Here is a 17228-nt window from a genome sequence, read left to right as displayed (position 1 = left end):
TTGGTTGGCAGTGAGGGTTCTTACTCTGCAGTCATCTATCCACCTTTTCCTCCCAAACATTAGAGAATGGATCACCTACAATTGAAGAGGCAGAACTGGCGAGCTACAGAAACCTTCACCTCAGTGTCTGGGGAAGCAGTTAACGCTGGAAGAGTAGCTTGGGATATTACCAGGATGCAGCATATGGAGAGTGGTTTGCTAAAGCAATTTCCATTTTGCTAACCATTTGATGGCAAGCCAGACACAATATTTGGAACGAAGATAGAGTAGGGAAATGGGTATTGAAGAAATCTTACCCTGGAGGCAGGGGGTGACACTTGGGTGGTACCTTCTTAAGAGTGTTGGTGAACAGCCTCTTCTCTTCCCACCAGTGAGACAGGACCATGATTTTTCATCTGGAAGAAGTCACTTGTCTTCTTGCTGGAAGGATTAGGCTTTGACATCAAATTCTGGCTTTGACATCCTTTTCAAGACATCCTCTGAATCTAACCTGAGTTTTCTGGACAGACAAAGCCTCTGGCTTAATTCAGAGTTCTCGAGGCCAAAGATGATGTCATGTAGTTTTGAAAGGCTCCAGTTCCTGGAGTACTACCAGGAAAAAAAAGTCATCTTCCTTGAATTCAGTTTGCTCTCAAGGTGTCCTGAGAAAGAGACTGTTTCTCAGAGCAGCCTGGGCAACACTGTGTGCAAGCTCCTTTGACTTCATATTTCCTATGCATTCTCAAGCCATTGGAAGAACTAGAGTCCAAATGATTTCTGATTGCTGTTTCCTCACCGGGCCACAAAAATATCAGCATTATTTCCTTCCCAAATCTTCAAAGAGAGAAATCAAGGCTCCAAGAGACTTGGGTTAACATAGTAGTTGTCTACAATTTTATTTTTAAGTGACAGAATATTTTCATCAAATAAAATTGTGGAAGGAATAGCTTCTTCCCATTCATTAGACCTGCTCTTGACCAGGATCAGCAGTGTGGAGAGTTAGTTTCAGGCCACCTTTAAAACACCATCTGGGTTCTAAAGATCAGTATGAAAACCACTACATTTATAAGCAGTGAAAATTTTATGAACATAATAGTCATGGAGTGCTTTTCATAGAGTTCCCTAGATCCTGCCTACACTAGGGAAAGAAGTAACTTTCAAGTGTCTTCAAAGTGAGATTAGAGTCACGTGAACCCAGATTGGTTTATTTTACCTGGGCATGGTCTGCTCAGTTTTTCATCCTGCTTGTGGTTAATTGTGTGGAATTATGCTTCTTGCTAAATTATGAACCCTTGAAAGCAGTAACATTCTTTTTTTTTTTTTTTTTTTTGGTAGCAGGGATTGAATCCAGAAGCACTTAACCACTGACCCACATCCCCAGCCCGTTTTTATATTTTATTTAGAGACAGGGTCACACTTAGTTCCTTAGGGCCTTGCTGAGTTGCTGAGACTGGCTTTGAACTTGCAATCCTGCTTTACCTCTCCAAGCCTCTGGGATTATAAGTGTGTGCCACTGGACCTAGTGAAATATCCCTTTTTTCCATGGTCTCCTCACCCTCTACCTTCCATCCTCCTCCACATCTCTTTGTAACCTCTCTGTAACCCAACAGGGTCCCCTAAAATGGTAAGCAATGGTAGATGATGATGTCATGAATCCCTGTCATCCAAGTGAAGACCTTGAAAGAGGGATGGGGGGAAGCACAATCCAAGAGAAATAACTGGTTGGATGAATTTGGGCATTTCCTTTTGGAAATGAACAGCTAGACATTCTCTTAAGAACTTAATATAGTGAAAGATCAGATTGAAACATAAACATAACCAGGAGGCCTAAAGTTTGGTGAGAGAGTTGATCAAACTAGCCTCGATCAGATTTCCCAGCTGGCTGGGGTTGGGGGCTAGATAGCAAGAGGCAGACATTGGTTTTACCCCAGGTGGGTTTTTAAAGCTAATGCACCCCTAGAGAAGACACTGGACAATAGAATAAAAACCCCAAGCAAATTCATAATTAGGCATAGCTAAAACGTGTTAGGGTCGATGGCAGATTTATGGGAGGTTAAGGGATGGGTCAGGAGAGTCTCCTGCCCTTTCCCCTCTCCTTATTGGTTTTTGAGATCCCTGGTGGGTTTGGACAGTGGAAGGAGTTTAGACATTTCTTACTTTAGAGACCATAGTCATTGTTTGAATATAGAGTACACTAGGAGACACAAAAAAGAAAAAAAAAAAAAAAAGATCCGTGTGCTCAAGAGAACTGTGTGCTTAAAAAGCATTTAGCTGTTGGGAAGGGCACATTTTATGACTTTGCTATGGAAAGAAAATATCTCAAAATGGTCTGATTCACGCAGGCTGTCCACTGGAATTCAGTGAGCAGAAAGACCACTTTCTCCAAGGTTTAGTCCTGTCTTCACTCCAGATGAAGCCTCCCTCATAAAAACTGTATTGAAACACCAGAACCTGTTAGCCAGGGGGCTAACATAGACCCTGAGCTGGCTGAACATGGCTTATTAACACACAGTGCTGCTTCGAGCTGCCATGTTTTCAAACCTAGCGTGAGGTCTCCTTTTCTCCCTTTCGATAATTCATTATTTATTCTTAAAGCAGGCTTGTCATTTTTATGATAGCAAGAGTTTGTTAGGGTAATTCCTTGTCTAAATGGTATATTGTGGGAGGGAGACAAGGCCAGTGTGCATGCATTAAATGTCCCTATTAGCAGTGGGTTCTCTTGTTTGTCATCTTTTTCACGACCTGTATTATTTTGTTTGTATATTCCTTAGTTTGTTTTGGGTATCCTCAACTAGAATGTAGTCACCTCCAGTGTCGGGTCTGTTTTTCATTATTGCACCCAACTACTAACATAAGACCTAAAAAATGGAAGATATTTGGTAAATTGTCGGTGAATGAATGAATGGGCAAGTGGAAAGATTCTCATATAATTGGAACTTCTCTGGGTCTCAGTGATCATAATACAGACCCTCTTATCCTAACTGGAGACATAATTAGTCACAGTAGAAGGAACCATAGTTTGTCTTCATAGTTGACAGTGCACCTTTTGACTCATGCTGACCTGTTAGTGGTATTTCCCCACAAAGGAAAACCAAAAGCTCTAAATGTTGAGAACCGATAGTAAAAGTTGTGTTTTCCTTAGTCATCTGCTGCATTTTATGGAAAAGGCCCCAGAGTCCTGCATTACCACATTACCACAAGAGTGGGCTGTTCATCAGGTCATTCTGGTGAGGCTTCTTTGATATTTGAGTCTTCTCTTGGGACTATGAGACAACCAACCATATGAGTCTGGATTTTGCCACTATGCTGCTGTGTGTCCTTGGGCAAGTTATGCAAGCCCTGAGTCTCATCTTCTTTATCTATGAAGGAGATTCCAAAAACCTATCTCATAGGCTAAGAGAAGATTAAAATGATAGAAAGCAAGAATCTTTTACACCATATAAAGTGCTATATACAAGAAATATAAGAATGAAGTGAAGGTTTCTTCTCAGGTGATTGCAGGGACACAGACACACCTAGGCTGCTCTCTGGCCCTGCTGTGCTTTCCTGGCCCTCATACCTCTTGTGAGGGATGGGATGTTGGAGGTGTATTTCAAGGGATCCCAGTATTCTAAGGGCTTTGAGGGATAGTGTAAACACCTGGGAGGAGATCATCTTCTTCCTTGATAGATGACCTAGAATAGATCAGCCCAAGATTGTATCATTGAAAGATTGGAGGGAGATTATAATTCAGTATATAATGATTTTCAAAATATGTATATTAGGTGTTTTAAAGTGGGTTTTGAAACCAATTAACTAAACCATAAATATGGAGGATTTTATTTTCAGTTGTCTGTGCTAATAGATGTAAGATATGGTTCTGTTTAATGAGAACAGTTGGAACAAATTGGTTTGAGAATGCTTTTTGGGAAATTGAAGAATGCAAAACTAACCTTGTCTTTGAGATCCTGCTTGGATCTGTTGAGAAGAGATTATGGAAATGAAAGGGTTCTTTTTTATTTGAAATGGAAAAGGTATTATTTACCCTGTAACATCTCCCCATTCTTCTCCTTCAACTGCAATTACAGAGTCCCAGTTGCAAATTGAGATTCCTCCAGCCCCACTGCTGCCTTTTGCCCCTTGGGTGAACTCTGCTGGTGCTGAGAACTCCATGGGTATTTTTCAAAAAAAAAAAAAAAACAACTCCTGTCCTGATTGTACTAAATGCCACTGGCACCTTTGCATCTGTCCCCTACATAGTCCAGTAGCACAGTTTTCCTGTAACCCTGTTTTGAAATGTTCAACTAGGACCTCAAAACTTGCCCTGTCTTCCTAGTTTCAAGGAAACACTAGACTTGCTTGGATGTAGTAAGTGACGTGGTTTCCCCAAAATAATCATTTGCCAGATCTTGCATCTGTTATTTTGTTAAAATCTTAATTTATGTACAAAAGTAAAATTAAAAAAAAAGAAGAAGAAGGCCACAGTGTGCAGTTCAGTGTATCAGTATATTTCAAGCTGTTTGTTTTTATTCACCCAACTCAATAATACACATAAGTGAGCATTCTAACTTTGGAATATGTTAGTTTACATAGGATTTGATCAATATCCCATACTCCTGACCTAAGTGAATAAAAATAAACAGCTTGTGACATATACAGTTTCAGATTTTGGTTTTGTTTTGGTGGTTAGAAGAACTGGCATAAAAATATAGCCTGAGATGACTGTAAATTCCTCAACCGATTTGATCATTTTATTTAATCTATGTTGTCATTTTATTTATATTTTAAAGTAGGTAGCATATCACATGGTTCAAAAATCAGAAGATACAAAACCATGTTTAGTAAAAAAATCCTTTCTTTTTTTAACCTGTGAACCTGGCCACCCGCCTTCACCAGACTTAGGCAACCAGTATTAATTTTGATTCATTTAAGCTGATGAACTAAGGTAAAGTTTAGTGGAAATGTGACTTTATTTTGATGATTTATCACAGGAGGGGGACAAACAACTACATGAATAGCCAGGGAGATGCCTTAGATGAAAATGCACGTGGGTGACAAAAATATAGAGCCATTTTTATTGTAAAGTGAGATCTTGCTATAAAACCACAAGTCTCCCCATATATTCACTTGGACTTCTCTGTTTCTGGGTTTCCAGAACAGTCTGTTCTATTCTTACTGTTACATATGTATTGAAGCCTGGCACTGTGACTCGCCGATGGTGCTAGATTGAATTTCTCATTGCCATTTTTTCAGATAACAGCCCGCCGTCAGTGGAAACATATTTATGATGAATTAGGCGGTAATCCTGGGAGCACCAGCGCCGCCACTTGCACCCGCAGACATTATGAAAGGTAAGGAACCATTTCTTGGAAAGTCTTTGCGAAATTAAAAGTGTGTTCATTGGAAGAAGCTCTGGTCAAAGATAAGACAGAGGAAGTCTAAAGGACCTTTTAGGGAACTGTAATATCCCTATGGCATTTTCTTTGCATCTTGCCCTGTGATTTTTAGAGAACATGGCTTTCTCTGGAGTTAAAATTAGGTATTCTTTTAGTTTGGTTTTGTCCTATGACCACCTGTCTGGCAATGCCTTCTTCTCCCTTTACAAGCATAGATTACTCAGGATGTTTCTGGGGGGTCATTTACCATGAAATATTTGCACTTCTGGAAAAAAAAATCTGCAATGTTACTATGATGTTGCTTTGTAACTGAATTAACATTAAAGAGTAAGTGTTCTTAGGATAACTGCACAGGTCTCAGAGAAGGTCTGTTGTTTTTTCCCATCTTAGTATTTTTTTTTTCTTCTATGGCTTTGCCTTTGTCCCAAGAAATCTTCTTGCCAAAATCCATGCAGCTTAGTTTTCTAACAATTTCTGCCTGTTTCAGAAGGGTGGTGATAATGCAACCAGGAAGCAATGCAAGAGTTAGTAGCCTCCTGTAGGTTGTGTCCGCAAGAGTCTTTCCCCTTTGCGTTAGGACTGGGTTACCTACAATGTTGATGGCAGGTTTGCAAATTTGTGCATTATCCTGTTCTGTGCTTCAAGCTTCATTGATTTATTTTGTACCAACTTTCTTAAAATTGGCACTTCCCAGAAGAAGTGCATTGATCGAGTGAACAACCTGGTTTCAAATTCAGACCTTGGGAGATCAAGTAGAAGTGTGTGTGTGTGTGTGTATGTGTGTGTGTTTTAATAGTGGCTATGCATGCAGTCTTAATCTGAATAAACAGACCAGTTCACTTGCTATTTTGAAAAGTAAAGCAACTACTAAATTTACTGGATCTTCTTCTTAGAGTTGGTTACAATTCCCACTTCAGTCCAGTTTGACTAGAATATCAGCGATGTTCACTTTTGGATTATATGTGGGCATTCTCAGGTGATGCCATTTAACACACCAGTTCTTAGTCATGTTTCCTTTAAGTTCAGTTGTACTTTCATCTGTACTGAATTTATCCTACAGCCTCTTTTAGTATGGCCATTCAACAAAAGTTAGAATGCTTTTGTAGGAATAATCGAAGTAAATTGAGTTGGGTTTAGTACCTCATGAAAATTTTCCACAAAGTATTCCCAAGAGCTTGCCTTGGCAATGTTAGAATCCAGAAGGATTTTTAAAAATTGACAGTAGGCTTTCAAATGGCTGCTCTTCTTAGTGTTGTTTTTCAATATAATGCATCAATTTTAAAAATATATTATTTCTCTCAGTATTTAATACAAAACCCCTGCACATCCTCATTGTACATAAAAGGTACACCCCTAATGCACCATATCTCCTCAGGTGTCTGTTCTATAAATAACATCCAAGGATACTATAGTCTACTTGGTTTTTGACTTGTGAATCAAGGTTTTAATTATATCATTTTTGTTAGAAATATTGTCTCTACTTTCAAATAGCTTCACTTCTGAGAGTGAATGTCCCTTTCCTTCATGGGCAAATGTCCCCAACACCTGAACCATTAAACTTAAAGGACCAAATAACAAATAAAATTAGAAAAAGCTGTGAGCTAGCTCAGTGTAGTTGAAGAGTGCACACACTAATCCAATGAATTACAAAACATCACATGGTCGGAAAATAAGTACATAATGTTTGGGATAGAGAGAAGGATTGAATCCAATAGTGTGTGTGTGTGTGTGTGTGTGTGTGTGTGTGTGTGTGTAATTCACTTGAGAAATTATGTCTAAAAATAACCCCCGTCTTAAATGAAATGCCAAGATATTTTCTTTTGAAGGTGATGCACTTTGATTCATGATTTACCTCTTCTTGAAGTAGCAGATTTCCCAAAACCTTCAATCAGTCAAATTGGAAAATTCTAGTAGACATACCACAAACTCTAACCCTTACCAAACATTATCAGGGTTTTAAAAAAAGTTCTTTTCATTATTCTCGGGGTCAGACTGGATAATTCATAAAGGTCTGTTTCCCACTGGATTAAAGTTTTTGAAGAGCCACGTTATTTTTCCAAATCTAGAATTTGTGTGGTCAGTGTATCAGTCAGGGTGCAGGAAGAAAAATAGAAACCACTCTAGATTTTCAATAAGGAGAACTTACCATATGGACTTTCTTAAGCTGATGTTGATGTGAAACACTGTTGGTATGGTGCTAATATGAAAAGCAAACAAAAAAGAAAGAGAGGGGGGGTCCCTTATCCCTTCCTCATGTATCCCAGAGTCCCCTATTTGCAGAACCATCACAGGAAGACAGCTGACAAAAGGGACATGGCATTTAAAAGTTCCTCTCCAAATATAACCTAGTAGAGTACAGCACGGTGAACTTATAGTTGAGAGACAATAATCCAATTGCCAAGTTGAAACCTTAACAGGGATATCTCTGCACAGCAATTCAGGCAATTAGCAAGCTCTTAGTGTTTTTTCCTATATTTCTTTTGTGATCTTGTAATCAGATGCAAGGGGTACCATAAATAATTACTCATTAATAATAGCCAACCGCCAATATTTGAAGATCATTGATTTATTTTTCAAAAATTCAGACTGCATTTACAGTACCATGCTCATTCTGGAACCAATCACCATCTTTAAGCAATCACCCGTAATCCTACATGTTGTGGTGGGGCTAAGAAGCTGGGGCATCTTCTCTTTATTTGGTTCTCCCAGAGAAAGGCAGAGGATACTCAGATCTGTACAGAGACAGTCAAAGAAGTGACTATACTCCTGGCTAACATTGCATGATGAGGGTGGATTTCATCATTCTCGCTAGTCACAGGCTGCACAAACACAGATGAAACAGAGATGACTAGATTGGTGAAGGGCCACTGTTTTTATGAAGGCTCCTTGAGAAGGGTCAGGACTTTGCAGGCACATGTCTAATCTGGAGATGCCCTTTGAAATTCTTACAGCCTTCCAAAACCATCTCAGAATGATTGGAATCCCTACCTGCTGGTTTCTCCTTCTTTTCCTTCCTATTATGGAGACTTGCTCCTTTACCTAGTCCCTCCCTCCAGCTTTGCTTTCCTAGAAGATGAGAAAGGAGCGAGTGATCTACTATGCATTATCCACTGATGTATTTTTCATGCAGTGTGGTTCATGATTCCAGTAAATGTTTTCATTTTACTACAAGAAAAAAGTAGCCAGTTCCTCAGTAAATGTTACTTGTATATTAGTTGGGCACTTTTGGTTTATTAATGAGTGTAATAATGAAAGTGCGGGCTGTTGAAAAGAATCAATGGGTGTTTTTATTTAAGGCACAGCAGAAATGGTACAATGCCTGTGAATGCATCATTGTCGCTGAAGGCCCGACTCGTCCAAACTTGCCTCTGATTGGTTTAAATCAAATAGGTCCAAGCACTTCATAAAAATGTCTTTGTCAGCCTGGTTTTGCTTCCAAACCTATTCATCTCTGTCAGTTTTTAATATTAGTACCAGGCTCCTGGCCATAGTCCATTAGTACTGTACTTAATTGCTCATGTTACAGATGATTACCAATATAAAAAGCATTAATGTGTTCCCATCGCAAGGCTGTTGCTATGTAGATGTCTCAAACTCAGCAAAGCTTATGAAATGTGGTTATTCTGGACATTTCTTGCTCAGGATTTATAGATAAAGTTACTATAGATTATAGCGCAAAGAAAAATGCCCACATCCTCCTAGGCACAGATCCCTTCTAAGTGGAACATTTTCTTTTTGTCCAACTCTTTACCTAAGACGTCCCAAATCATTTTATCAGTAAAGGAAACCAAAAGGAAAATGGCTACATTTATGGAATTTTAGCTTGATTTTTTCTGGAATGGTAATGCACTTTAAAGGCTTTGTTTTCACATGCAGATTTCTTTCTTTCTCTCCCTCTCTCTTTTTCTTTTAAATGTTTTTGAAGCACAAGCAGGGGAAAAAAAGTCTTTACACAGAATACCAGATTACTGGTTTTAATTTTCCTGAATAAATTACATGGTCTGTTTCTGTAGAGCACATGAAGTAGTTATTAGGGATTTTAAAAGGAGCATTAAGGCAAAAGTACTCTGTGATGTGCTTTTCTGAGTATTTAGAAAATCAAAATCATAAACAAATGTATTTGTTTGTGAGGGAAATGAGCAATTACGCTTCATCTTCTTGCATACGTAATGCCCAATTTCAAATTCTAACCTTCTGCTTTTCCCATAAGCATTTCTTGGACAAGACTGTCACTCTGCGTGGCCGATGCAGCTTCCTTCTTAGTGTCTTGGGGTGAGTTGTGACCTAGCCAGATGCACTTGGGCAGAAACCGAGTGACAGACTGCTGGAGGGTCTGCCTTATTTTTGCTAAAGGTGGTAGGCAAGGTAGGGGAGGCTTCATGCTCTGAGTAAGATGAGCATGTGCTTTAGAATAAAGACTAAAAATCTGTCAGCTTCTAAGGAACTCAGCTAATCATGCCATGGCAGTAGGCCAAAGAAGTCAAGGTGAGTTACAGTTCTGTTCATGTTCGGGACACAATTCCATGATTCTTGCTCATTTTGACATCCTTGAAGCTAATAAATACAGAATTGAGAAAGTCCCAGTCAGGACCTCAGAATTTTACATTTGAAAGGTCCCTTAGTACCCACCCTGCTAAGACCACTGCTACTAATATGAGGTTTTCTGGCCCATCCATGATTTGCTTGCTACTAGTCTATAAAGAGCTAATAGTAAGCACAACTTCAAATAACCTTTGATACACTTTTCCTGAAATTTGCCAGAATAATTTTATGTCTGTTGAATGTAATAAAAAACTGGGGCTTGTGTTTTGTGTGGCTTTATTTGGGGGGTGGTGGCTATTGGGGATTGAACTCAGGGGCACTCAGCCACTGAGCTACATCCCCAGCCCTACTTTGTATTTTATTAAAGAGACATGGTCTCACTGAATTGCTTAGTGCCTCACTTCTTTTGAGGCTGGCTTTGAACTTGCGATCCTCCTGTTTCAGCCTCCCCAGCCTTGTGTGTCTCATTTTAAATTTTATTCTTCTAGTAACTCATTTTTATAGTATTTTTTAAAATATCAGATGGGAAATCTAGAAGATCATTCTTCTCTGATCATTGGAGAAGCACTGTTCCATGCCATGGTCACAAACTCAGATGCTTACCAGGGCAGAGGGCACAGATGTGAGCAGAGGCAAGGTAGAATAGCAGAAGATTATTTGAAGGAAAAGCACCTTCACTGCCTGGGCCAGAGAGGCCCAGTGGGAGAAGCCAACACCATTGCTGTAGTCAGATGCAATCTCTGTGCTTCCTGACCGTCCATCTTTTCAAGATCATTTGTAGGTGAAATCATGTGACTTTACAAATATTGGCTCCAGTATTCCTAAAATTTTTTTTTACATAAAGTAAACCAACCATTCCCTTGGGCAGAATATAGTCCACAGTTTGCTAAGTTGCATAGGAATGAACTGTGCTTGGCCTAGGCTCTGCAGACTCTGCTAAGCACCTGCAGTGGGAGACTGAGGAGGAAGTGGCACAGTGGAAGGTGCTTTGTTTCCACTCTTCCACACACGGAGCCTGCTGTGGCTTCCCATTGCCCTGCCTTGCCTTTTGGGGCCAATCTATTATGTGCTCCCTTTTCTCAGTAATGGGCTTCCAGACGCTTGGCAAAGCTCTCTTCTCATTCCAAGTGTTCTTATTCCATTCAGTCAAGTCTCAGAGCACAATTTATGGTACTTCCCCAGCTTGGCTTGCTCTCATATAGATGCCTCCAATTTGTGTCACTCAGAATACCCAAAGCTACTCCAGATGTGACATAATACTTCTTGGGATGGGAGCTGTATCAGTCTATCAGCACAGCCTAAGACTGGATTTGAAATTGGTTAAGAAGCCTCTCCTTTTGGCCTCCTCTTTCTTTTTCTTGAGTAGGATGGATTTTTCCATTTGTTTAACTGCCATTTTTTTCCTTTGCTACTGTCCTCAAGAGCCAGTTGGTGTTTTTTGAACATCAACCATATGAAAAGCAAAGTCAGGGATAATGAGAATATAAGAACTAGAAAGTTGAGAATGGAACTGGCAAACAATGAGGAGATGCCCATGCTACCACACTCATGGCAGAGATTGATAAGGAAACATGATGTTGCTTCCCATGAGCCCAGGTTCAGCCTTAGCATCCTCAATATGGCACTCCCAGCTATCCCCACTGCCAGATCATTAGAACTCGAAGTTACTGTGACTCCTGATTTTTCTAACTTATCATAAGATCTGACTTATAGACCATATATGCATCCAAGAGTTAAATATTTAAGGTCTAAAAAACTAGTTAAGTAATGGATACAAATAACAGGTTCAATAGAGATCCAGGAAGGAAGAAAGAATTTACAACTGAAATAAGAAAAGTCTTCCTGGAGGATCTAGAATCTGAACTGGATCTTAAAAAGATAGAATGAGAAAATAGGATAGATCATCACAGGTTGCCTAAAATAACTCAGTTGCAGATTTCAAGGACCATAAAGAAGCAACTGCGAAGGGCCTTCCTTGAAATTTTTCTAATGCACCCAGTGAAGCATCATGAACAAACACATCAGTAGAGAGGGATTGAATGAACTAAATTAAATCCAAACCAAAAGGGAGGTTCCCACTAGAAAATATTTGTAAAGAGGTAGGAAATGTGGTAGTGGGAGGAGCACCTCAGGAGATTTCTAAGTCTTGAACTTCTAAAGGCAGTCAGTGCAGTCTGTCTTCTTGATGTTCGGTAACTCTCTTGCCCTGTGGGCCAGTGGGGTGGTGTTGACCAGTCTATGGCCTTGTATACCTCCTTCTCAACTGTCTTGTTGAGGGAAGTCCTAGCCAGTGGCTTCTGCAACACTGCCACCAGGTGCTCGGTTCCTTTTCCTTGAACCAGCAGAAAACCTTATCAATAGACAGCCTCCCAGGAAGTCAAATTCAAGTGGCTCAGAGTTAGGTGGCCCCAGGCTGTGCAGCTGCTGTCTATACCCCAACAAGCTGCTTCTCACAGGGGACCTGAACCAGATCAACATACCCTCCACTGAGTAGCATTTTCTTATCATCTGTAAAGGATTTCTCCCCAAAGGATAGTCAGGTAATTTCATACAGAAGAGCCTCACACTCCATATCACTCAGCATGCCTAAAATGCTCTGATAACTTTCCAATGCCTGGATATTTCAAGAAACTTTGAAAAAGAAAAACAAAACCCCAGCCAGGCCCTGGAGTAGAAAAACTGGTTTCTGTTTAAAAAAAAATAAACAACAGCCTTTGAAAAAAAAAATTCTCTATTTAAAAATTCTTAAAATTCGCCTCTAAATGCGAGTTGTAATTAATAGAAGTTGGAGTTTACACTGTTGAGTGTAAAAACACCCTCAGGCACAAACTAATCAAGTGTGTATGTCATGCTGTAAAACTGCAGCAAGTTTCTTTGTTTGACCTAAAAAAAAAAAAAAAAAAAATCTTGCCAAACAGCAGTTTTTTCTTCGTCAGGCTCCTTTATTGTCTCATTTTTGTTTTCAACCTACCTCCCTGCTGCCTTTGGACCTAACTATAGTACTTAAGAAACTTTTCAGGTCCTATGTTTTATTGATAGTTTTCATCAAGCATGAATTTAAATTTGAGAATAGATTAGGTGTCTTAGCCCCTTTTCTTTTTGATAAATAACAAGAGGTTTCTACTTATGATTTTCTGTCCTCGGGGCTTTATCATTAAGATTAAATAACTGTACTCTCAAGCATGCCACTGCACAAACATCTTTTCAATTATGTGAGTAACAGATGCCTTCACAAAGGAACTATTGAAAATTCAGAAAGCATGTTTCCAAAAAAAAAAAAGGGGGGGGGGAGTATCAGATGACAGAAGAATGTAATTGTTTACCATTAAAATATATCTTTAACTCATCCACTGAAAACCTCTTGGAACATTTTGTTTTTGTACAAGTTATTACAAAGTTTGGCCAAAATCCTAAGTGTTGTGGGGAATTGGTGAACATTTCAGAAGCTCTGGAACCAGTGGTTTCTGATATGCCTTGGGACTTAAATGTAGTCATCGATTGCCTATTTTTACACATGGACACTGCCTGCCTTTATTTGTGGGATACGCTTGACATTGAAAATATGATAGTTATGTTTATTTATTATTCTTAAAATACTGTTCATCTGCCCTTGGAAAGGATCCATGCAACTCCGTTCTGCATTAGTCATTGTTTTCTCATTGAGAAGAGTAATTGCTGCCATCTTGGCTAGCTGGCACCGTGGAGGGCTGGGTGCTGTTTATGGTCCATGTTCTCTGTTGTAATCATGAATTTTAATCTCTGGGCCATAAAGTCAGCTTCTTTAAGCCCACCCCAGCTTTCTTCAATGTGGCCTTCATTTGAAAGGCAGAGGGGCAGGGATAACATGCGTCTAGGTACCCTTAGAAGTGGCAAAGGAGGCCTCAGGGAAACAAATCTCCTGAAGAGCTCTACTGGGGAGATCTTGGGAAACTCAGACATGGTAAGATTGAGTCCTAGAGTCCAGAGTTCGTGGAGCATATGATTCTTGAGTTTCTCTTACTCAGTATTAAATAGGACTTGATCCAACTAGGTAATATCTCTTTAGGAGTTATTGTGATACATTATAAGAGACATAGTGTGCCCAGTGCTCTAGCCATGTGCTACTTCTGATATAGTAGGTTGGCCTTTTGTGGAATGGCTACACATGTATTCTGTAGGTCTCTTGCCTCTGAGAAAAAGGAATTGCTTGCTTTCTTAGGCAATCTTTAGGAACTTGGAATTCATTTAACCTGTGCATGGATCATTTAGTACCTCCTGTATGTTGACACTTCTCAGGCAATGTATGAACATGCACATCTCCACTGCTGAGATGAATGCACTGACAGAGGCAGGCAGATCTGTGCTTGGAAAAATCTTGGAGACTTAAGGGCTATGTGCCATTGTCTCTGCACTTCACCATTTAGTTTCTGAACCTCAGTTTTGTCACCCATACAATGAAGATAACATACCTGAGGTTATCTCTTTTTGTAAGCATTAATATTAAAGGCACACAAAGTGCTTGGTATTAATAGGAACTTAATATATGGTGGGTGCTATTAATATTATAATGCCAATTAGTATATAAGAATAACCTGAGGTTTCTCTCTCTACCCTCCCACCTTGCCTCTGACCTACTCCCCTAAAGTCATTCCAGTTCATAATTCCAGTTCAGGAGAATGCTTAGCCTTGAGCTCTGTCTCCCACGCTGACACACCTTGATAGGAGGCAAGCCACAATATTTTCTGGGTCCTAGCATCATGTACCTTTCACTCTTCTCTTCACTTAGGGTCATAGTTACTCCAAGACCATAAAGAGAGTGTCAAAATTTTTAACAGAGAGCTTAAGAAAAAACTCATCACTTCTAGGGGATAGTGGAGAGTATTAAAACCTTCCAAAAGTTTTCTTGTTCAATTTCTGCCATAGAGTAGGTAATGAAGCCCCTGGTGAACAGATTATTTTCCCAGGGAAGAGAGTTTTTCTGACAAGTGGCCATGTTTTGTTCTTAGTGATAATGGACCCCATACCTTTTTGGTGTCTTTGCATAGAATACAAATGATACCATTTATACTTACTTCATTTTTATAAAGCTCAGTAAGATTTGCTCCTGGTAGCTTTTGGGCAAGCTAAGTCCTTCCCACAGAATCCATGTTACATTCTCCCACCATTTTCTTGGCTCAGGTGCATCCTGATATAGGCTCATTCTTGGCATCCTGCCTGTTAACATGGCTTCTTATTCCATGGTTTGATGTGCAAAGCTTTCAGTTCACATTCTTGTCTGTCGAAAGGTGCAACTGGAGGCCTCTTTCATAGCTCTCTTGATTTCTGATATTGCATTCCTTACACACCACACATAATTTTTATCTTCTCCACGAAAATTCACACCATAAAATAGAGATCTTTATCAGGAGCCCCCACCTTTCTCCAATGGAGCTTACCTTATCAAAAACAGGAACAAAGCGGCACAATTGCTATTGTGTTCCCCTCCACTAGTGTTGTGCCCACTGAGAAAACATTCTTATTCCTGTGGATATCTACGTAGCTCATTTATGTATGTTGGGCTCCCTACTCCCCAATGTTCTGCCATTTTTATAGTCATGGTCTAGCACCTTGAGAGGTGATAGCTATGCTCTTTGGAACCTTAACAAGTGCATGTATTTCATCTTCAGAAAGGAAAAATATACCTTCTATTGGCTCCATATTTGGTGAAAAATTGCTTCCCTCAGTTCACTGTGAAGTTATATTTTCAATTTCTGGCTGCGAAGGGAAACGTCTGGCCAAGCCTTAGAATTTATCAACCCTGAAATCAACTCAGAGGTGTAATGAGTCCATTTGGGATCAGATCAGGTCCGAAGCCCCAGTGGAACCAATATGTCATTTCTTTTCTACTGCCACACACACACACAAAAACACCTAATAGTATAAGAATAGTAGTAACATTTTTGACCTGACATGCACACCAACTATATTTCCTTCTGCCTCTTAAATATTCTGCTCCAAGAATACTAGCAAATATCTAGACCTAGAATTTTTCATTGATTTAATACCATGAAAGTGCCTATGAAGTAACGGGTGAGTTGAGATTCAAATACAACCCTCAAGATTTCCTACTTCTTTTCCCCCACTCTCTGAATTGAATCAGTCCCAGACATTATTATAATATCATTTTTCAGAGCTCTATAAATAGATGGATTCTCATTTCTTCTCTTAAGCACTGTTTGCTAAATGTTTTGGCCCAAAAGTTCAGTCATTCCATGCAAGCATTAATCAATACGGGAGACATTAGTGGTTACTCGTTCAGATGAGATTTGACATTATTTTTCCTCTGTTTGTGGGGAGGGGAGAGGAATGTTGCCTAATAAAGATGAAGGGTCTTTTCTTCTTTTGTATGAAATGCAAATGATGAGGACATGTGTGATATACATTTCTCTAATGTCAGGCTGCTGCTTTTTGTTGAGAAAGAGAGGCAAGGCCCTGGAGGATTTTAGACTTTGTAAATATAAAATTATCTGCCTTGGTGTTTAAAAAAATAATAAAAGGGAGAAGGAGTTGGCAGGTTGCCAGATTACTTACATTACAGTAATAGATTTGCTGACCCCTGACTTCTGCTGTAGAGAAATGTATTGAATTTTTTATAATATCAGATGAGGCAAATCTAAAACCCTAGTATACCAAGCACCATTATTTAATTTGAGATTTAGCAAAGCCGAAATCTTTTCAAACCAGCAATTTCTTGTATGATGATAATTTACTGGCTCAGACACTAATAAATCAAGGTTATAATGCCATTGATTTGTTAATTTTAACTTGGGTTGATTTTAAGTCTTCTTTATTTAAAATAAAAAAAAGAAGAGGAGGAGAAAGAATGAGAAGGAGAAAAAAAAATCTTGCTTTTCACAGTGACTGAATTTAATAAGAATCTCTGTGATAGCAAAAGGCTCCCCTACTGTTTCTGCTTTGGGGTAGAAAATGTTATTCTTGTATTATTCCTAGGGAAAAATAAAATCTCATGCTGCTACAAATCTTATGCCTATGAAAAGATGTTATTTTTTAATACATGATGGCTTACCTATTTCAGATCCATTAATGGCATCATAAATAAGCATTTTACTAATCTGAAATGTGAAATCTGGATAAAAATAAAGACCCATTTATGTGCCCAGCTTTCAATCCCCAGACTAGATGGGGTGGGGAGGTGTTTCTGATTTACTAATGAGTATATTACTTCTCTTCCCCATTACTGACACCCACCTAAAATCCAGCCCCCCCGTTTTTAAGAGATACAGCCCATTGAAAATATTTCTCCTGTATAATGAATTCTTGGGGACTGGGTGCATTTTTGCTTTTATCTGCACA

The 17228-nt window shown here is 39.3% G+C and overlaps 1 protein-coding gene across 3 annotated transcripts in view; it reads left to right on the top strand.

Annotated features, from left to right (window-relative positions):
- Arid5b (AT-rich interaction domain 5B) overlaps positions 1–17228 on the top strand; it is a 178745-nt gene that overhangs the window by 148399 nt on the left and 13118 nt on the right. For all 3 annotated transcript variants that reach the window (XM_046419660.2, XM_046419664.2, XM_046419662.2), the window contains one exon: positions 5212–5309. In XM_046419660.2, coding sequence (XP_046275616.1) covers positions 5212–5309 — 98 coding nt within the window. The remainder of the gene's footprint in view (positions 1–5211; positions 5310–17228) is intronic.

Source organism: Marmota monax, unplaced genomic scaffold (assembly GCF_021218885.2).
Source record: "Marmota monax isolate L192 unplaced genomic scaffold, Marmota_monax_Labrador192_F-V1.1 WCK01_AAM20220418_F8-fsc00019, whole genome shotgun sequence".
In the NCBI taxonomy this organism is placed as follows: Eukaryota; Metazoa; Chordata; class Mammalia; order Rodentia; family Sciuridae; genus Marmota; species Marmota monax.
This window is presented reverse-complemented; position numbering and strand designations above follow the sequence as displayed.